At 41.3% G+C, this 22,281-nt stretch overlaps 1 protein-coding gene across 5 annotated transcripts in view; it reads right to left on the reverse strand.

The window, feature by feature from the left end:
• Nucleotides 1–22,281, reverse strand: part of TBC1D1 (TBC1 domain family member 1) — a 115,722-nt gene that overhangs the window by 64,190 nt on the left and 29,251 nt on the right. For 4 of the 5 annotated variants that reach the window (XM_075091682.1, XM_075091681.1, XM_075091678.1 and 1 more), the window contains exon 3: nt 1,156–1,689. In XM_075091682.1, the coding sequence (XP_074947783.1) occupies nt 1,156–1,689 (534 nt within the window). Of the gene's footprint in view, nt 1–1,155; nt 1,690–19,969; nt 20,246–22,281 lie in introns of those variants that run through there. The other variant, XM_075091683.1, reaches the window with a different exon arrangement.

Raw genomic sequence — 22,281 nt, forward strand, 5'->3', positions numbered from 1 at the left:
AAGAGGATCTAGACCTAAGTAGTCCATTTATAATCTCCCTATCTCTAAAATACACGCCATGAATTAATAATGGAGTCAGGATTTCTTTAAAAATGAGGCACTGTTACAAAGTGTGTCTGTATTTTCTGTGTGAAATACATTCTCAGGGGAAGAAGGTAAACATGGAATTGTTTTTACTGGAGCACAAAACTTCTCTCCACCTTCTTCTACTTCTCTCTCAGATGCCAGCCTGCCACAAATAAACTGAAGTTTAAAAACAGGTATAGATAACTATACCCCTTTATGTGTGTTACTTTTTACAGACATTAACACTTCGGCAATCCTTAAAGCAGCACTTCTCTTTCCCCCCTCCAAAAATCCTGCTGTAACTGCACCCACTCCACTCTGTTAGTCCCAGCCCCAACAGCAGCTGACAGAACCAAGATGACCTTATGATAGCCAGGCATCGCAATATCTGCTCCTGGTTTACATTATGTTCATAAGATACAAGATATATAAAATATATTACTTATCTATCATAAGGATTGTAAGTGGAGCAAATAACACATTCCTTACTTGTTTCTCAGGTCTTGAAAAGTACTTTTGCTGCTCACTTATCACAGCAAGGGCATTTTGCTAGCCACAGAAAAGTAGGACAGGAGTGGAGGCAGGTGTGGAGTAGCCTGGAAAGTTACTACACTACTCCGTCATTACACAGACATGTTGGCAGCAGGACCACCACCACAAATTAAGCTGTTTATCATGGGTCATAAAGTCTACTAGCCCACAGTCATGCTTCAGTCCTGTTCTAGTTACGGATAATTAATTCACCTGGAAATTTATTTCTTCTGTTACTAGTTAGTGTAACTGTACATCTAATTTTGCAATTGTAAAACTAATTACTGACATGCTGTAGCTTTCTAAAAACTATCTTTAGAAGCCCTATGTTTCATGTAGTACTGTTTTAAACTACTTAATGTAAACTAATTTTGACTATGTAAAACAATTTACACTGAGTGGTAATGCTTTCTAGAAAAATACATGAGTTAAATTCTGGTAATTGCAATGAAGTTACTAAAGAAGGAACTGCCATCTGTCAGAACATCTGCTTTGGTGTTTGCCACTCCAGATTCTGAGGTGTGAAAATGCCACCAATAGCTGCAAGTCTTGCTTTACCGTAAACAACATCGTCCGGTTTTCTGCAATGTCTGTTGGCTGCACAACACTGTGTCCACAGATAAGTTGACTTTTAAGATTCAGTGAAATTGCATCTTCTTCAAAAGACCTGACAAAGCTGTTACTCCTATGGCTTCCCTCTTGCAAGTCCTTCTTAAAAGCAAAGGAACGAAGCCCAGGCTGAGAAAAGGATTTCCTAATTGGCCTTTTCTCCTCCTCTTCACTGACCAAGGGCTGGAAGACAGATCGTAATTTGTTGCTGAAAGAGAAGCCTCCAAAGTTATTGGCAGTTTCATGTTGCTGGGACGATGAGTTGAAATCTGATTTTTTTGTACCACTTGCACGATTAAATTTCTCTATGCATTCATCTATGAGTGCTGGAGGTGCATTTTTATGTGCTACTGTCACCCGTCCACAGAACAGCACCTCAAACTTTTTGGCAAAAGGGTCTTCAACATCTGAGAGATTATTCTGAAACTCTTCTTGACGAGCAATTTTTCCAGCTTGTCGAATAGAGCTTATAATCTCAGGCACCTACAGGAGGGGAAAAAAAATACACAACATTAGCATCTAGTATTTTATGAAAAACAAGTTGCAACACTAAGAGGTGCTCCCTGCATTTTTCTGGAGTGATTAATTGGGTTTTGTTTTCTGAAAAACCGGTTTAATTGATCTTGTATTTGTCCAATAGACACATTATAAAAGTTAAACACTGACTAGATTAACTGCTCATTTGTCTCCTTGCCAGGAGTTTACTGTCATCAATACGTTGTCAGAAGAGCTTCATCTCTTGTAACACTGTGTTTTCAGTAAAACTTTTGTACCTGAAGGAACCAGTATAATGTGACAAATTAAAACTCAAAATGAAAGATAAAAAATGCTTCAGAAGGCGTAAGAGAAGCCACAGACTAATTAATTGGGAAAGCTATTTAGTCTCCGTTATTTTTCACTCCCTTCTCTCACTCAAGCATTCATGTCATGTACATCAATGAATCTTGCAAATTTACTTTGAACTTTACAATAGCACATTAAGTTGCTATGGCAATCTGGTGTTTGGTTTTTTAACTGTAAGTCACTGTGTTTTTTAAAGAAACACAGTCACTATTTTAGATACTAATTTTTATTCTAGCATTCTAGATGACACTCTCAAAAAATATTAATTCCACATACAGTATCACTTGCAGAGCATTTCTATGAGAGAGCAGTCTGCTACAGCCCACAGATGTAATTATAAACAAAACCCAAACTGCCATCTGATATATTGTAAGCAACAGTAAATGGTCACAGTTTCCAATATGGTTGTAAGGGAGGAATACGCATATACTGTCTGCTAAACTGCTGCGAGACTAATGCTTGGTTACATCCCACTGCTTTGACTGGCCTCGGAGATTAAGGTTCTTCTGCAGCATATGCTGCTGCCCAACGACAAATGCAGGGCCACCATCTATGATTACAACAGATAATTCTGCCAACTTTTTAATTGTTCCAAATTACTTCAGGAAAAATCCATGTTGAAGTGTGCTCGTCTCCTGACAAAACAAGTTTCCTCTGTCAAGCATCAGCTAGAGCTTGCTTGCTTACAAGTATCTGGCTGCGGATAGTACAGAAGGAAGTCTGAGAGCAGCAGACTAAAACAGCAGCCCAGAAAAGCCATCTCCCCTATGATAAAAGGCATCCCTAAGCCTAAACAACACTTTGGGAACACCACCTCTGCCTTTTCCAGACATTTCTATGGTCATCTAATGGCTTAAGCATAATGCAATTATGTAGATAAACCAACGCAGGAAACAGCAAAGGACTTAGAGGAAAAAAAAATGTTGAATGGTAAAAACTGAATGGTAATATTCTGGGCGTTCATAAAGACCTCAGCAGGATTCTTTTTACAGACAAGGAAACAAAGATGTACAGGTGTCTATAGACAGACACACAGACATATAGCTAGTGGATTTAAGACAGTAAGTAACAGATTACAAAAAAATGAAAACAACTCAGGAAGCATTACTTCACCCTTGAGGACAAGGCATGAGTCATCAGCTAATCACCCAGCAAAGACAATGGGGGAAAGGTAAGAAAAGCAGGGTCATGACTTCAGAAGTCTGTTCTCAGCTATGTCACCAACCAGACAAAAAGCTTTGGGCTTGGGCAGTGTCGTGCTTCATATTTGAATCATATACAAGAAGAACGTAAGGGTATAACGAACCCTTATTACCTCAGGTAATATGCATTTGCTCCACAGTGAGCTCAAGGTTCACTACAGTTTTATTTACCTCCTTCAAAGAGACAACTTTTAGTCTCATACCATATCAGGATGACAGTGAAATATAAAAATTTATTCTACCCATATTCCAAGCTGCAAATGCTTTAGCATTTTTTAAAAAAACATGTTTTATTCTTGTGGGACTGTCTAGACTCACCAGCCATGGGCAATTTCACTTCTGAGTTGCCCAGAATACACGCAGAGACCTGCGATCCCACCTCCACTTTTGCTGAGGCTGCACAGGTGACAGCACAGGAATGAAGTATTTCCTGGAAAACACTCACGTTGTCAAAGCCAAGAACATCAGCCCTCACCCAGACCAACTGTGGTACTGTCTCAGTCAGGGCTAAGCTCCCCCAGCACCACCCATGCTGATGACTACAAGGAGAGTTTCCAGCAGTGCAGGTGCTGCAAGGGTTAGAGCTGAGCTGAAGTCCAGACAAGACATTAAGGATCCATCACAGATGCACAGCTATTAAATTTTATTTCTTCAATGTATTTTGTTATAAAACATCTTGGACACTGACAAAATTGCTGTGCAGCAGTGGCTGGACTTCATGTACAGACAGTAGGTGAAGAACAACACTATACCCACCATACAGAGTGATTTTGCAGTAGTTAAAAAACTTCATGTTTGAGGAGACCTAGCGGGCCTGTTGATGAAAACCAAGTGGAGCATTTATTTATTTATTTTCACACATGCTAAGGCTTGAATTACATCATTTATAAGTAACCCCTGGCTTCTGTGCTACACTTACTGAAAAACACTGACTCCGCTGTTCCTGCTTATTAACCTAGAAAAATTCACAGCCTGTTAGTATAATTTTATTACTTCTGATTAGACAATTATGCAGTATTGCTCTAGCAGAAGCAGCAAATCACCACCTCACTTTCCTGTGACCCTTACATATGTTAAACATTAATCCCTTTTTGTTAGTAAAGACAACATTCCATGATGAATGAGAAGAAAACCCAAAATACATATTTCTCTGGAACTGTTCTTGGCCTGATCAAGATTTGTGCTCTTTTTATCTCCTTGCACCTTTCTAGTCCTTTTATGCAAGTATCTAGAAACAAAGAATCCACTCGCTCCTGTGTGTCCTCTGACCCTGGTTTCCTCAGCAAACAGACTTGGATGCTGAATACATGAAGATCAAGTAAATGTTTTTTTTAAAAAAAGAAAAAATCTGTGGAACGTAAATAAGTATATAAATATATTTATAATTGTTTCAAATTATTAAAATAAACAATGTAGGTTCTATCCTGGCAAATGTTTATTAACCACAGCTGAATTTTTCCAGATGAAGAAGCATGCCACCGGGCAAACAGTAACCACAACTCTTGCAAACCTCCAGCAATTAAGAAAGATGCAAACTTAATTAGGTTTTATGGCTCTTCAATTTGTATCAAAAAGCAGCGAGGATGAAGTTGCTCCTGAATTAAGTTAATGTTGCTTGGAGTTTTTTAAAGGTTGTTGGGATCTTTCTGTACATAAGAAAAAGTCTTTTTTACTGTAAGGGTGGCCACATGCTGGCACAGGTGGCCCAGAGGGGCTGCAGAATCTCCATCCTTGTATGTAAGCAAACTTTAACTGGACACGGCTGTGACCAACCTGCTCTAGGTGTCCCTGCCTTTAGCAGGGGGCTGAACTAGGTAACCTCCAGAGGTCCCATCCCATCTCAGCCTGGAGACTTAGATACCAACATCTCCTATCCAGACCTACAGGTAACTGCGTCTACTAATCTGAACTTGCTAAGATGATGGGGGAGGAATGCTGCACACATGTAGGTTCCTTCCTGCTGCACAAATTCTCTTTCCTAGCATACTTCTATTCTTAAATGTTCTCTGACTTGTTTCTCTGTATAAATATGTAAGTAGTGGATAAAGATCATTTATGTAATCAGAAAAACAACTGCCGATGACCTAAAATTATTTCCCTAAAACCAAAAAACTAAGTATAGAATGACAGTGTAAGCAACGATGGAACTTTACCAAACACAGAACATTACCTTCTCATCACTCACTCTGGGCCAAACAGGACTGGTGAACAGAAGACGTAACAGAAAGGTATTAGGAAAAGTTTTTGCATTTAGAGTGTCTGAATTAGATACAGAAAAAGAAGATGTATTTATAACAGTTAAAATTAACACTTGCATTTTTAAAAGACTGCACAAAATCTTTGATTTCAGTAGTTTGATATGTACTAAAAAGCAGTTGGTCCATTTTCAGCACACCTCTGACAGTGCAGCCCCCCACGTAAAACAAGGCAAACTTTCAAGTTAGATCCAACTTCAAACTTAGATGAGACACTGCAGGGCACATCTAGCTGAGTTCCAAGTAACCCCAATGACAGGGATACCACAACTTCTTCTCAACAGGAAACTTAGAGTTGCCAGAAAAAGACGGGCAAGATACAATCAGCTGAGATTTCTTTTGTGAAAAGTCCTGCCCACTAGTTTAACCAAAGAACAAACTAAAAACTTCTGGCACAAAACCACAGTCTTTAGTCTCTCACTGAAGTAAGAAGAGCTTTAAAAGTGACAGAATTTCCTTGTTCCTCAGCATTAGTTGGAATTCAAGGTAGAGGAGAGTAACAAACTTCTCAAGCTAATTTCCATTTCAGTGAAAGACTTTTTATATTCGGGTCCTACCTCAAGTGTCTTCACGTGTTTTTTTTTTTTCTATTATCTTGCTTGGAGACTGCTCTACAGCCTCCTACATCTCACCAACTTTTTCCAGTCATTAACTTCAATTCTCATTTTCCAAATTTTACCCCTTGACTCCTAATCAACAGTTCTATGAAGTATTTCAATTATTAGCTTTCTTCCTTTGCTATTTGTTGACTTTTATTCTTCCCATAAAGCCACTTTCAAACCAATATTTAATTCAAGAAGAGATGCAGAAAGTTTATAGTTCCTCCTGTCCCTGGATGATGACCATTTACAAGCTCCTGTCAGTTCACTCTGGTTTTCCATACATAACAAGTGCACCAAGAGTAGAGCCAAAGTGAGATTCTTACCACTGGCTGTGTAAGTACTTAAGATTGATGGGTGAATGGAGAGACAGCTCACCTTTGCTCCATGACTTCATGCCTCAACACACATGATCCAAGACTTCGCTGCTGTATCCTCACAGCTCATAAAACAACTATGAACCACACCATTCCCAGCAGCTTCGCTATCTGCATGTGTCAGTCTAGCTCATTTCTCTCTACAGTACCTAAAATGCACTAGGTGTCTCATTTAACCAGAGAACTTGTGGATATCTTTTGAGAAAGGAGAACAAGTCAGAGCAAAACCAGTGGGCTGGGAGGGGTGGCCAGGCTAGCAGCCAGTGGGGCTAACCACACTGCAGGTGTGCTGCTCAGGAAGGACTGTAAAACCAGACCTGCAAAGGAAGACAGACGTGTCATTTCAACCTCGATAAGGGGAAGCTCAATGGCTGAATATCGTCGCAGACCTACGAAACGAAAAGCAGTCGTACACATGTCTACTTGCAGGTGGTGTTTGCTTAGTTAGGTTTGAATGGGCATTATACAGAGAGTGGAATACGTGAGGGTCACAAGGCTAAGACTCAAATTTTGCAGGGATGTATGTAAGAAGCTGATGATCAAGAGTGTACTAATATTCAAAGGATATTCGGTGTGGGGCAGGAGAGTGTCATGTGTTTAAATCCAGTTCTTCTTGACTTGGAGCATGGTGCATGGGTGACAGTAGTGTCCTCTGAGGCAACTTTGACACTACGCACCAATAGCAGAGCTCTATGGAGCCAACACGTACTCCTACAGTTTACAAGTTATCATAAAAAGCCGTAAAGGTGACTAGACTTCCCACGTACACTGAGCGTTGCCTCCAGAAGATTGCCAAGTAATGCAGACTGATGACACAAGTACTGTATGCCACCTTCACAGCATCACATTCCTTTTAATATTACAGACAAATCTCAGCTCGAGAACCTTCCTCATGACTCCTCAGCTAGATGGAAAAGGTTACACTTTTTGCAGTCACGTGAATTGGAGCACTCCATGCAATTTAAAGAGGAACAAAAAGGCTTTCTTTCCTTTCTGAAAAAAACAGTATTTGCAGAATCTGTTTATAGATTATTGTAAACAAGATCAGAAATAGAACATAATTGTACTCCGTGTTCTAGTGAAGTTGGACTGCTCTATTTTGTGGTGATGCTTCCTTCCCAAGAGAGATGCATCATGTTGCCGATACACTTAAAGATTTTCTTTCACAGCTCTCAAGACATACCCTACTTGAAGCCCAAAATACAAAAAAAACTTGGCTACTCTCCATAAAGGAACTGCCACATCCCACATTGCTGCTTACTTTTAGACCCCTCCCCATGAAAATGCATGATCTAAAACCAAACTGCAGCTAATCGAAGGCCTCTGCGGGCTTTTGGTGCAGCTCTGAATGCAGTGGCACCTGACCGGCTCTGAAGGGGGTATTCCTACAAAATCTACTTTTGGGAAGCCTATTAGTATATTCTGCTCTATACCTGGAGGGCTTATCATATAGTGTTCATTAATTCATTTTTCCCTAGCACCCTTCTATCCTAGCAATACAAACTAATTCTTTTCATCTTGTACTGCTTCATCAGCTCCTCCATTCAGTACCATAAACTTTTAAGCAACAAATGTGAAATAAAGTCAACAGAGATTTCAAAAGTGCATTAACATCTTCACAGTGTTATCTTCTCCGTCTCATACTGTTTCAAAGTTTTCTTTTCACACAATTTCACAAATGAAAACAGCACTTGAAGACATAACAGTGGTTGCTGGTCATACCTACGGGATTCCTGGCTCACATTTTACAAGGTAACTATCAAACAAGGAGGCAATAACTGTTGTAAAGTAACAGCTAGAAACATCTGTGCTCATTCATTATCAACAGATTAAAGCCTTTATTTTTTTTGGTGGGAGGTGGCATGGATTGCAAGCAGCTCCCTTCACCGAGTTGAGACAGGCCTGGGGCCAAATTGGAGGATAGGGGTGGGAAACAGGAGGAATTCTGTTCTTATGTAATTATAAATGGAAAAAGACAGCAATGGTATTTGAAAATTTTCAGGACAAGGGGGGTTTTGTTGAGTTGGGCGTGGTGGTGGGAGTTGTTTATTGTTGGGGTTGTTTTTTTTGGTTTGTGGTTTTTGGGTTTTTTGTTTGTTTTTTAAACTGAAAGGCAATAATGGGATTTAAACCAGGAAATGAGTTATTACAATAGGCGACAGGCTCTCTCCAAGTCTCCTTTGCTCTCCGGTTTCTGTCACAGTTATCAAAATTGGTACAACTGGCAAAATAGTGGCCAGCTAAACAGACAGAAGTAAATGTAACTTCTTTTCAAATTATTAAAGCCTCAAATCGTTCTGTCCTTTTTAGCAACATCCAACTCCACACAAGAAGGGAGGAAAACTCCAGTTGTGATGCTCCAGCTTTTTCCAGCATTCTGACTGGTATAAAATGCAGGTGAACTGATTTGCTCATGGATGAGCACATATTTGCCACTTTGTCATGCAGCGGTAGATTTCAGCTGGCTCAGGTCAACTCACAAAAGAACAGGATGAGAAAAGTAATGGTTAAACATTCCATGAAAACTACCTTGACTTCCACTTAAGAAAAGCAGCTAAAATTTAGTTCACCAGTTTTATTCCTTTTTAGATGTAAAACAAATAGTTATTAATGTCATGGGGCTTTTCAGATTATGGTGGGATTTTTTGTAAGGTATGTTTTCTAGTGATGGCTTCTCATCAAAAGGTATAATGGGATTATTCAAACTTGTCAATTAACTTCATAATTGCACAAAATCCACACCTGTGGTTGATACTAGTTGTTTTGTACTCATTTTTTTCTAATACACGTTGTAATCCACCCAAAATAACAATGTATTTACTTATGAAAATTAACGTCCTTTGAAAACAAGGTGTTTGCCCACCTTTGATTCCTAAAGGAATGGTTGCCTTAGGATTATCTACAGATTTTACAGTACTGGTTAATTACAGACAAAGTACAGGTTAATTACTGGTTAAATACAGACAAAGGTTAAATTAAAGTTTAATAAATTTAAAGTTTAACGCTACTGATTTTTATAAGGCATTCCTAATGTACAGTGCATTCGATGTAACGGAAGAGAAGGAAGAACAATACAAAGATTACACCTAAATTGCCCTCAACTTCTAGCAAGACCCTTATTATATAAGCAGCATACAGGGAAATTGCTAAAAACCTACAGAATTAGACTATTTTGAAATGAACGACTCACAGAAAGCTTACTGATGTGCCATGATTCACTAAGGAACTATTTGCACTAGAATATTTATCATGTAATTTGAATGAAAACCAGTCAGCTTTTTGTGAAGAAATTTAGCTACAACAGGATAGATCATGTTTTAACTCTCTTGGAAATAGTTATCAAAAACAGTCCAAAACACATTGATTTCCTAAGGATATCTTGCATTTACTGGAAGCTATCAATGTAATGTTGTTGGGAACAAAGGGAAGATCAAGCTGTTTACTCAACATCCCCTCCATTAACATATAGTCAGATCACATTATGGAATTTTGCCAATTTTTCCTCTAAAGGATAATTCTCCTAAAGGGTCAGTCCTTCCAATGATAGACAAATTAGACCCTGCTTCTCTCCTATTAAAATATAAAGCTCTTCAAAAATTTACAGTAGGTGGAAAGTTCAATTTTTCATATTCTGTTCTTCCTCTCGGATCCAGATTTGGCAAAAACCTTGAAAGAAAAAAGAAAGAGGTTGGAAAAGATGCTTTTGTAGAGTGGTCATTCCGTAAATCCTTATATCAGGTGCCTCTGAAAGGTCTTTCTGTAAGAGACCCAGTATGTCTGCCCTAAGTACATCCTAGAAAAGTGAAGACAGAAAGGAAAAACAGATGGGATAGTAGATATCTGAAAAAGTTAGTTAATGATGTATTCAGAGGAAGATGACCAGTGTGGAAAACATGTCGTTCACTCACAGACTGCCTGCTGACCAAAATTATCATGTTTATGTCCTGTACCAAATTCACTGCAGACCTACAATGGCAGATCTCTAGATCTGCAGCCTGTGCCAATAACTATTTTGGTCATCTCAGTTGAATACTACTACCTGGCCTATGCAAGCACTGCTAACTGATCTCAGATGCAAAGCTCATTGGGGAAAACCCTGGTAACTAAAGAGCAACAGCTGAAATTCATCTTTCTGTTACTTCACCATTAGCCATACTATAGTATTATCAACAATTCGCTAAAGCTGCAGTCAGATCATTTACCTCCATCATCTGGTTTATTTAAATAAATGCCATAATAACAGCAACCAGTATCCAACTCCTACATGATGCCTGTGAGGACTTTGGAAATACTAATGATGCAATTAATTAACAACAAAAGAAGTTCAGGGAACTTAATTAATTTGAGTGTCAGTCTCAAAATTCTTCTTACTCCTACGTAAGAAAGCAATCCAGGAAAAAAAAAAATAAAATCATAGCATGGAAAAGACACAGCACCAGGCACTGAAAATGGAAAATATTCTCAAGATATTTGCTAAAATAGTAATGATGCTCTTCTATCACTACAGTCAGAGCAAACTAGCTGTCCTGATGGGAAACAAAAAATTAGAAATCATCAAACAGACTTAGCCCCTGTGTCTTTCCAAACAAAGTGTCTGCATGATAGTGCAATACATGGAGACCTGTAATCAATAGAAAAAGATACCAGTAAGAGTGTATATAAAGACTTTCAATAATACATGCTGGCCCATGATCATGAGTGTTTCTGGAGTTCTCACCATTTGTCTGTATTACCACTTAACAAATATCAAATTTGATCCACATCATACTTTATTCAGCTAGAAATCATAACAATACACACAAAATTTCAAATTCTGTTTTCTTTTCAGGGTTATGAAATTACTATTTTAAGCCTACCCAGTCTCTTCCAACAGTAAATTTTCCATTATTCCTTTTTGTTCTTCCACTCTCCTCCACAAGCTAAGATTAGGTTTCTTTAGAATATGGTAAATCAGACAACTACCAAACACTGAATTGCAGCTAGGCTGGACAGTTCATTCTGTCACACCCTTCTCAGAGCGACTGAATTCTGACCTTCACAGTATTTCTAAAGTGTTCTATATTGAAACAGTTGCTCGCCCAGGAAACCCAGAAGGGAGTGGCAGGTATTGAACATTTCTAAAACACAAATGCCACAGACTTCCAGGATCTCCATGAGAAGCTGGAGGGGGTTACAAGGACGATGCTCTATGAGATACACAGATTAGCTGAAGGAAAGCAGTAAGAAGGGAAGGAAAAAAATATTTCAAGGGAAGACTCATCTTAATGCCAACTTCTTCCCCCTCCCCCCCAAATTATCTCAGCACTAGGGACTGCTGCCATTTCAGCCACACCTAATATACAAGTGGACTGTAGGTCTTTTTGTGCGTTTTGTTCATTTGGGTTTTTTTTAAACATATGTGAAAGCATTATCGAACCTCTAGAAGTACCAGATAAAAATGCTGCCTGAATTACAACAGTGTACAATAAATAGTTTTGTATACAATTCTGCACTTTATAAACAAAACATAGCACCAGTTCCATTAACTGCGTTCACATCTAAAAGAACATTTTTCTTAAGTCTACAGAAGTCAGCCTCTGATGACTGTATGTCAAACAGAAGTGTCAATCGCTTCCACAGAATGATAAATCCTACAGGTTATATTCCAGCAAGACCTACCCAAAATGTGAAATTCCAGCACGTATTTTTCATTTAGGTTCTGGGTAACTACCACCAGAGTTTTAAAGACAGGCCTCTTGTACACAATCGTCTAAAATTCCAAAGCACTTCTACAAGTGTCCTTTTCCATGGCTTGCATTTGAGGAGATTGGAAGCTGTAAAAAGGTCCAAAGAAACAAGACCAGCATGAAACATTTAGTGTTAACCATCCAAATTTCCATGACAAGGGCTTCGGTGAGCTCACCTCATTGGTACTATAGCAGTAGACCAACCCAGTAGATGTAGAGAGGGAACTGTTATGATCTAATAGAAGGAAGATATTTGGTTACAGAGTTCCTTGAAATAAACACACAATCTCCCCAGAACATTTGGTTGAAAAAGAGGCTGTTTAGTTTAGCTTTGCCATTTTCAGTAGCTGGGAATGTGCCTGTGTAACTATGCACAAGCAGTCTCTTCTCCCCAAACCTGCAATTTCACATGATACTTCTACCTGAAAATCCTGTTTGGTTACTGCATAGCAAAAGTTCCCCCTGGAAAAAAATAACCCCAACATGTATTTTTGGTTACAGCAATGATGATGTAAAGGCAGAAGGAGAAGGAGGAGCATTCATGTGTCCAACGCTGTCTACTTTCCAATCGGGAAGAAGCTTCCAGATATTTCAGCCAAGGTGAATTTTTGTTTTGTCAACATGTGTGCTTATATGCACACTGCCCTGAGAAAGGAAGGCAATACATGTTTTCACTCTCCCTTCACAGTGCTTTGGTTAGTGACAAACAAAAATCTAGCTCACAGAAACTCTGGACAACCTCTTCAGGCCTGAAATTCTCACAAAGCAGTAGCCAAAACATCAACATCCCAATACAACAGAAATTCTCTGATGGGCCCCATTCCTTGCATCAGGGCCATCTACTGGAAAGCTGTGGGTATGCTGTTTGTCCATCTTCTCTAACTGGACTCTCAAGTATTATATAGGTGTGGCTACTTCACTATTTTAATATGGACCAGGAATGTGTTTGAGTGTGGATTCTCCCAATCCACTTCTGTGCAACAGACCGCATTACGGAGCTGTCTCAAAGTGCCTGAACTGACGTCCATTTGAATAGAACTAAACCTTCATTTTGTGACACATTTCACTGCAAACACACATTCGGTTCACAGCACCAAAATTAGGGCTAATCCAAAGTAAAGCCCACTTCCTTGAATCAGGCACACAACCTGTCCTCAGCAGCAGCAGTTTCCCTTGAACTGTCTGTCACTGTATGCTACTTACTAACATAGATGCAACCTACAGGTGATTTCATCCAGGCTAATAACTGCAGCTTTCACACACCTGGCCAGCTGATCTGCAAATGCCAGCCTCGCCTTTCAGGAACTTGCAGACAGAAGAGAAAAGTGGTATCAGAAACCCAGCTGTTACTCTCTAGTCCACCTCGACAGGGTGAAGGCCCCTGAACCTCCCTCTCGCTTCTCAGTAAGCAAGCCATGTTTTTCAGAAAGATTTTACTTTAAATCTTTCCTATTAAAATTTAATATTTTATGCTTTAATTGCATAAATTGCATAGTTGCAGAAAAATTACCTGTTATTGTAAGTTAGATAAAATGCAAGAATAACTGAAAACAATTCAGATATCACCGAGTTATTTGTACTGAGTTGTAAAACCAATACACAGTGGCTAGTATCACTCCTTGCCTCAGCTTCTCCTCACTTAGTTCCAGCTGCTCTTCCCAGCTTTGCTGCCTTACCTCTCCATACAAATTAGTAAGCAAGCTCCTATTTGGGCATGCCTCTTGACATATTTTGTATATCTTTACTGATACGTAAAATACAAAACCAAGGCTGGGATTTTTTTTTCCTCAGTCATTGCTGTCCATGAGTATTTCAGCTTGAACAGTTAAGCTGCAAAGGCTTCTAATTAAAAAAATAAATTATAGCCAAACTGTAATTCAATTAAGTGTTTGTTTTGAAGACTTACTTGCCAAGTCGCTTGTCAACCTCTGTACACCATACACAACCTTAGCTCCTTCAACTTTTAAACCATTTTACAAGATTAAGTATTTATTAGTTGGCACGATAAAAACATTCCAACATCCCCCAAAAGCAGAGGCTTCTCAGAAATGCTGCAGTTTCTACATTCATGATGATGGGAACTTACAAACTGGAATTGTTTTGCAGCTCTGTGAGCTGATCTCTGAAGAAAGAGGTGCTTTCCCCAACTTTTTCCTTAAAGATAGTTCTACTTGGGGAACCCAGAACCAAAGTGCTGCTTTTGTATTCTCAGAAACACCTCTAGTGGACATAAAAGACTGTTTCATTATAGTAGCCTTCCAAAAAAGCAGGCTATGATGTGAAACAGTATTGTAGATCATCCAATGTAAAGCAAATAAAGTTAAACCGCAGTGCCCGCAGTTTAAATGGCAAAAACCCATCCGTTCATCTCTGATGGGACCTGGAGTTCTCCCTGATCCTATAGGATTCACTAATATTTTTGCTATTGGTTTAGCCTAAAACATGTTAACCACATGAAGACAGCTAATAGCACCAATTTCCAGAGAGTTCTTCAGCAAAGGAAAGCAAACCATTTTTGACTGGAGCCTGAAAGTTCTGTTTTGAATTGCAGAGGGCAGAGTCTGTACAAAACAGCAAGATCAGCTACCTCGTAGGGCTTGACTCGTTAAATCTGAAGGTCAAAATGAACCTGAGAGTAGATACTCATAAGAAATTAATTCAGAAAGGCATAAATGATTCAAGATAAAACCCTTGGTAAGCTGCAATCTACATGGCCATGAATTTCAGTATTGAAAACCCTACTCCTTACTAAGCACCTGTAATGTACCTTACAGATGCAGATGACACTGCCCTACTACTTCTGCCCAGCCACATAAAAGCTGTGTGAGCCACACTGGCACTCTCCCATCAAATTGGGGACGCCTAAGCAGAGCGGGTACAATTCAGGCCCGGCGTGCAGAAAAAGAAATGGAAGAATGAAGAATAAAAGCAAACAGCTCCAAAGGGAACGTAACTGCTGAGTAACAGAGGGGTTTCACCACAGGACTGACTTAATTTCAAATGCTGAGCGCATATTCCTCAGTCATCACCCAGATCCCCGCGGGGGAAGGTGGGGAGTGACTGGCATACAGAAAACAGCAAATTTCAACTGCTCAGCATTTTGTGATAATCTGTGCTTATCTGAAAGCTGTCAACTGGCAACAACATTTTCTCCCCAAACAAAAACTGACCTGGAAACACACTGAGCAGCAACCTAGTGTCCTCTGACAAGGGCACTGTGTGAATTCGGGCACCAAAACCCAGCTCTGGCAGAAATCTGCACTTTTTGCTGCATTGCCAGCATTCAGCCTGAGACATAGCAAGGGTCTGTCCCTCCAGCCCCACCCGCAGCCTCAAGGGCTTCAAGGAGATTCATCTACAAGCGATGCTGGGGCATTTGAGCCTTCCCTCCCCAATGATTCCCAATTCTTCCCTGATAATAGTTCTCCATTAACACTCTGATTTTTGATACAGTATCCAAGTATTCAAATTCATTCATAAAAGGGTTACTGGGGGTAAAGGCACCAGCACTAACAAGGGTTGTACACCATAGGATACCACCACCATTTATTCACCTCCCCAAATAATTTACCACCTTAGAAGGAAGATGGCTTAAAAGTGAGACAGGCTTAATAAACTTCAAGGTTTTTTGGGCTTTAGATAGTGTTAAAATGCCTGGTTATGAGGGTTCCTTAAGAAACCAAATCCCAATTCATTTGGCTAAAATGCAAGTCATTCACTGAGGAATTAAAGACACCTGAAGGTGCTCAACTTTGCTGGAAGCTGTGAGGAATAAAAGAAAGAGATGCGTCAGTACACCTGGAAGAAAACATCCTCATAAATGAGTGTCATATACCCTAAAACAGACCAGGAAAAGAGCCAAGATCACCCTTTCAGAACACACTTTAAAAAAAAGGAAGGAAAAAAAAAAAGAAAAAAGGGGGGGTAGGGGCTTCCAGGGCATCCTGATTTTCAGTCTCTCATTCCTTCTCATTCTCTTCCAGAAGGCAAATTAATTTCATTTGTAGCTTCTGACCTAAACTAAGAAGTGGATTGTTACTCCCACCCATTCTCCCCCAGAAGGCTACTAGGCACTCTATTATTTAGAAAATAGTAGAAATAACAGCAAAACGTCAGCAAGGTCAATCCGAACATGGCATATATGTTTGTTAGGATTCCAAGAAAAAGAAGTGGCATTTCCAATATTATAATTACTACTTCAGTAATGTTTCATGGCACAAGCCAAGTAACCAAGCCTTGCTGCACTGAATAGCATTGAAAATTTCTTTTTTGATGTCTTGACAGCTTCCCAAATTGAAGAAAGCTTATAGGCAATTCTGACTCAGCAGTCCTTGGGAAAGACAAAACAAATCAGGAAAAAAACCAATAAACTGGTACTTCTTGCTTTGCTATCGGGAATATCAGAGCACCTATTGTGAATATGCCCTAAAATCTGATCTACAGAGAAGAAATCCAAACAACCAGCTTCTCAGTCCAAGGTCCAAGATTAGCCAAGCCAGCTGGGGACAGCTACATCGTAAACCCACCCTTTTCTGTCAGTGTTGGTGGCCCATTCTTGGACGTTCCTCAGGCTGCAGCAAGAAACCCTGCTGCTCTCAATTCCCCTCAGGAGGGAACTGGGAACATCCCCTTCCCACCTGCTGTCCTGCAGGTTGGAGGCAGCTGACCAGAGTTGATTGATCCATACCAGCAAAATCATTATAGAAGAAACCTTGATTTAAATAATGTAATCTTGCTTTGCATTTTACCTTAGTTATTTTCTTTACTGGTTCCTTGTTGGTTTCTAATCCTTTAGACAAAATAAGCTGAAGCTAAACACAGCTTTTATATTATATAGGGCACTTCTTTGTAACTAGAAAGACATACCATGTATAAATTGCTTAATTAGCAGAGAATCTCAGGGCACATTTACTCAAATTTTCTTTTTATACAACTTGCTGTACTAAGAACTGTTTCTTATTTTCTGTTTCTTCAGCAATCAATTCCCTTTCAACCTGCAATTCTGTGATTCTTTAATTCTGGTTTCTGCCAAGCTGCTTCTGAACAGAAACTTGCATTATAAAATGAAGTCAGTTGTAGACAGCTAACACGAAACTTGGGGTTTTTTGTGTTTGTTTTTTTTTTAACTTAAACTAAAGCTGTATTAAATATTATGAAATGGAAATAAAATTAATCTTAACAACTATCACTGCACAATTATCTCCTACTAATGAATTAATGGTGTGCAAGTACACCATAAATCAGTAAAAATTTGCATTTCTATCCATTTCTTATTTGCAGACTAAAAGCTTTGATATTTTGACTCTAAAATTATTCCTTTACTTTTAGTAAGTTATTGCAGTGAACTAAACTGAATATAGATTAAAATATCTCTGTGTATCTACAAAAGTGACTGTATTGGCTACCTACAACAGTGCAAAGTTAGCTTCCACTTTCAACAAACTATGTTTTAAGGTGCTTAGTTAATAAAGGTTTCCCTGAAGTCAGTTGTCTAACTTCATATAAAACGGTGCAGGAAAAACAGGTATAACTATTCTTTTTTTATTTAAATAACTTTAGGAGACTAAAACAAGTCAGTACTTAAGAATTCATTATCCACTGAGTCATCATTCAAGTGGTTTAGCCAGCATCCGTAGCGTCAATGTGGGCAACACCAACCCATGTAAGACTCAAGCAGGGCTTTACCCTCCAGCCCAGAACAGGCCCCACGTCCTGGCCTGGCAGCACCACAAAGCTCATCCCCAAGGAGCCTGCATGTAGGTAGGCGACAAACTGGGTAAAACAGCACATAAAAACATGTAATGAAGGCATACTAAAAGGCAATGTTTATACAACCGCTAGGAACCAATTTTATAGCATATGGGAGTAAATTACTTCACTTCTGTGAGGGCCCGGGGACTTGCATGGTGGCACTAAGGACTTATGTTACTGGATGGGGGCGTTACTCATTTTTAAGTAATAAATACAGGGGGGCAGCTTTGTTTTGAGAAGGGCAGTTTCCTCCCCACCATGTCCTGCAGTCGTTCCCCATCCTGGAATGGGCCACCATCTTGTAAAAACTGGAAAGGCTTGCATTTGTGTTGAAAGACTACAGCAGCAGTTCCTACATTTTTACTGATCAGATTTTGGCAGGCAGGAAAGCTTTCTCTGTTAACAAGCCTCACTTTATATTTCTAAACACACTGCTTTGCTTTCCCTCCCAAATTAGTGCTGATGATTAGCGGCCATTAAAAGAATAAAACTAAATACTTGCAAGGAACCAGCATTGCAATAATTAGTTCTGAAAGCCTAGAAAGTACTCCTGAAAGGAGAGTTAGAAGTGGTTTTCTGCAAGAGCTTCTGTTACTCTCTCTAAAAGTGCAGCCAAGTCTGTGTGCTACAAGTTCTGCCTCGTAGCTCCTCCAAGACTAACTCCTCTCTGACTAGCTGCTTTGTCCAGCTGACAAGTGAACAACAAGGGGGAGAAAGAGGCCACCCCTTGGTGGCATCCCTGAAGTGTTTACTCAACAGCATCACTAATTTTTGACAGCAGCCACCTGTATAGGAGAGTCGCACATTTGTAAAAGTCAGCATAGAAATCAGCCAGTATCATTCCCTTGGATAACAGGGCAGATCAGGCCTTTCATCACCCCCAAGACAACGCCACAGTGACAACAGGAGAGGGAACTACTTCAACAAGTACTCTACCTGGTAGCTCTTTAAACAGAGAGAAAAAAGCCATGTAGGAAAAAGAAAGGATACATTTCTATTTTTCAGGCCATGGCTAAAATCAAGCAGGGTCCTTTTAAGACAGAATATAGTACATTCTTCTGTCTGAGAATCTGAACTAAGGTAACAGTCACACATCAAGCACTTCCCTCTTACTATCTTCCCAATTACATAGGGAGAGTAATGCATAACAGTGATTAAGCAACTGACCATTTACACCTGGCAAAATGGAAGGGAGAACCATGTTCCAAGTGGTCTGCCTAGTAGGCTAGGCTAGCCTGCCTGTTAAACTTCAAGATCAAGTCTTCTCCCCCAATAATCCCCAATTGTTGCCTGTCATACAGCTGTTTCACCCACTTGTCATCATCTACACTTTCTACTGTGCCTCATGACAGAAGATTATGTACAGCTCATTTTAAATTCAGAACGACTGCTACTTTGGAAAAAAAAAATTTAAACATCAGCTAAAACCTATATTCTAGATCTCTTGAATCATCCCTACTGCTTTTCACCCACATGTAGCTTTGCAGCTACAGCAGAAAATTCTCCTGAAGCCCTAGACACATAGATGCAGAAAACAGCACAACACACACATTATCATACTTAAACAAGTAAGTCTCCCATTAAAAGCTAACTTATTGCTCTTCATAAATCCAGAGTATGACAAAAACCAGGAAAAAAGTCCGGAACAGCGGGAGTGCTGTTACACATTATCCAGAGCCCACCAGGAGCGTTAGACTCGAGCAGGCAGTAAGACCACACCTTCCGTGCAGTTTTAATCACAGCTCTCCCCTTCCACAGATCCGCAGCGAGGCAGAACCGCCGGCCGGAACCACAGCTTCATTTTTCACCCCTCTACCCAAGCCACCAGTTGTATCAGTCTGCCTTTACTGCCGAGTGCTTCTCCTTTTCCCTGGCTGAACAATACCGGAGGACTCTGCTCCCTTCCCAGAGACGGTTGACTCGCCTTGAAATGAAACGCGAACATCTGCAAACTCTTAGGCTGGACTTTAGCAACCGAGAGCGGAGGCCGGCGGGCGCGGCGCCGCCTACCTTAGCCACCCAGCTGAACAATGGTGACATCCTACGGGCTCCGGCGCGGCGGCGGCCGGTGGCAGCGGCGATCCCCGGCTCCGGCCGCTCCTCTCCGCCTCCCGCCTGCCGCTCCCGCCGCCTTATGCGCGGGGAGGGGCGGCAAGGGGAGGGGACCCAGCCCGCTGGCCCGGCCTCAGAAAGTTTCTCGGGCGGCGGGACCGTGGGCTTGCCGCGCCCGGGAGGCCCCCAGCGGCGGCGCCGGCTGCTGCTGCGGGGCGGGAAGAGAAGGAGGGATGGGGACGGGAAGGGAAAGGAAAGGAAAGAGAGGGGAGGGGAGGGCCGGGCCGGGCCGGGCCGGGCCGGGGCTGCGTCCCGCCTCCGCCGTGCTCCGCCCCCGCCGGGGTGCCCCGCACCGCGCTGCCGCCGCCCGGCCGGCCCCGGGAGGGCGGGAAGGGAGCGGGCTCGCCCCCCGGCTGCTAGCCCGAAAAGGCGGACAACAGCCCGCTGCCTCGCTGCGCTGCCCTTCCACGTAATTCAGCGCAAAAGCCAGGATTCACAGCTCTTCAGAAAGAAACATCCCACGCGGTCCGCACAACTTGCTGGGAACATGCTGGCATTGAAGTCAGGCGTAATGTTAAAACATCAAGGAAAAATCACCTGTTTGAAACCACCATGAAATGTTACACTTCCTGTCAGGCTTGCCATTCACGTTAGCTAATGGCATTTGACATCACACACTACCAGCTCTACTTCCAGAAATAAGCTGTCAAAGAGTATTTAAAACCCAGTATGGCACAAGTCAATAGCATGCATGTTTCCAGCAGGTCAAGGGATGTTACCTGCCACCCAGAGAGGAAATCTGTTCATCCCTGTTGTCGCTCTGGCTGGACTGCCTGCGAACACATGCCCCTACTCCGTGGCTGTAGGGCTGCCTGAAAACAACTCATTTTCAGGCCCTCAGTTTGGAGAAGGGCACAGAACTTGGACCTCGCAGGAAATAACCCACTGGGCTCAAAACAAAAAGCCCTTAATTTTCCATCACCTCATAGAAACAAAGTGAAGAACTAGATTTGCAAAATTGTAACAGGAAAGCATAGAGGCCTGTTCTGTACTTGTTCCCATTAAAATTCTGCTGCTCAAAGTTAGGTGTCGAAGTGCCAAATTCAGCTCTTCACTTTGCCCACAGACACTCTCACCGAGACAGCCACCCCACTGGGCGAGTGTCCTGCATGTGCTTGCACTTGCTCACTCAGGGTTGAAGGAATAATCTCCAGGTTTAGAGCCGATGCTGTCCCACTCATCTGAGTTATGAAACATCCACTGGAGCACAAGAGTGACACCCACGCACACAGGCCAGATTGAAGCACAGCCAATCTCCCAGCTCACTGAGGCAGCAAAGGGGCTGTTTTGCCCCTGCCCCAGACTGCACGATCCTGCAGCCCTGGGTTTGGCTCACACAAAGCAAACGAGGCAACCACCTGTACCACCTCCTAAAGCTGCACTGGCGAGCACTGTAGTGCTAGCCGTGTGTGTGAGATAATGGGCCACGGTGGGCTCAGGGGGCAACACAAAAGCAGTTCTTCTCAGGTCGTACCTGTGGCATCCACAATACCTAAGCACGACACTTCTATCCACTTCCTCCTAAGGAACAGAGAATCACAAAACAAACCAGAACGCTGATGCAGAGCACTAACACCTACCCAGGAAAGGTGGCACGAAACAAAGGATGGCAGCAGTGAAGCGTGATACCTGTCGTGGCCAATGCATCCCTGACAGTCCGAGAATGGAGGTATCCAACTGTGGTGGATGTGCGCACCGGTACGCAGCTGTGCATGCCCAGCCCGGGCCCAGCCTGGCAGCACTGTGGCCCAGCTGAGCTGGCGGTGGTGGAATGAGGGAAATCTGCTGCTACTGGATGCTAGACTCTAGCTAAATACTAGTTTACCCATCTGTAAAATAAAATCTTGACCAGTTTTGTTTGCTTGCTCAAACGCACGCATATAATCAGGGGAAGAAATTTGATGTGGGAATTTGAAATCCTTTTCTTGAGCAACATTTTCCAGGGAGCCACAAAATACTAACCAATATGAGCTAATAAACCAGCATGCAACTTACTTATGGTGACCTCCTCATGGTTGGAGAGCCCAAAGCCTGCCTGGACCTGTTTTTTAATCAACTTAAAACCTACACTACAGTTTCAGGAATTAATACCACAACGAATACATTGCATGTTTTCTTAAAAGGAGAATAGAGATCCATTTTCTAATAGTTCTACAGGTTAAAGTAGAGGTGATTCACAATGATGCCCAATGGCTGATTCTGTCATTACA

Source organism: Phalacrocorax aristotelis, chromosome 4 (genome assembly GCF_949628215.1).
Source record: "Phalacrocorax aristotelis chromosome 4, bGulAri2.1, whole genome shotgun sequence".
NCBI lineage: Eukaryota > Metazoa > Chordata > Aves > Suliformes > Phalacrocoracidae > Phalacrocorax > Phalacrocorax aristotelis.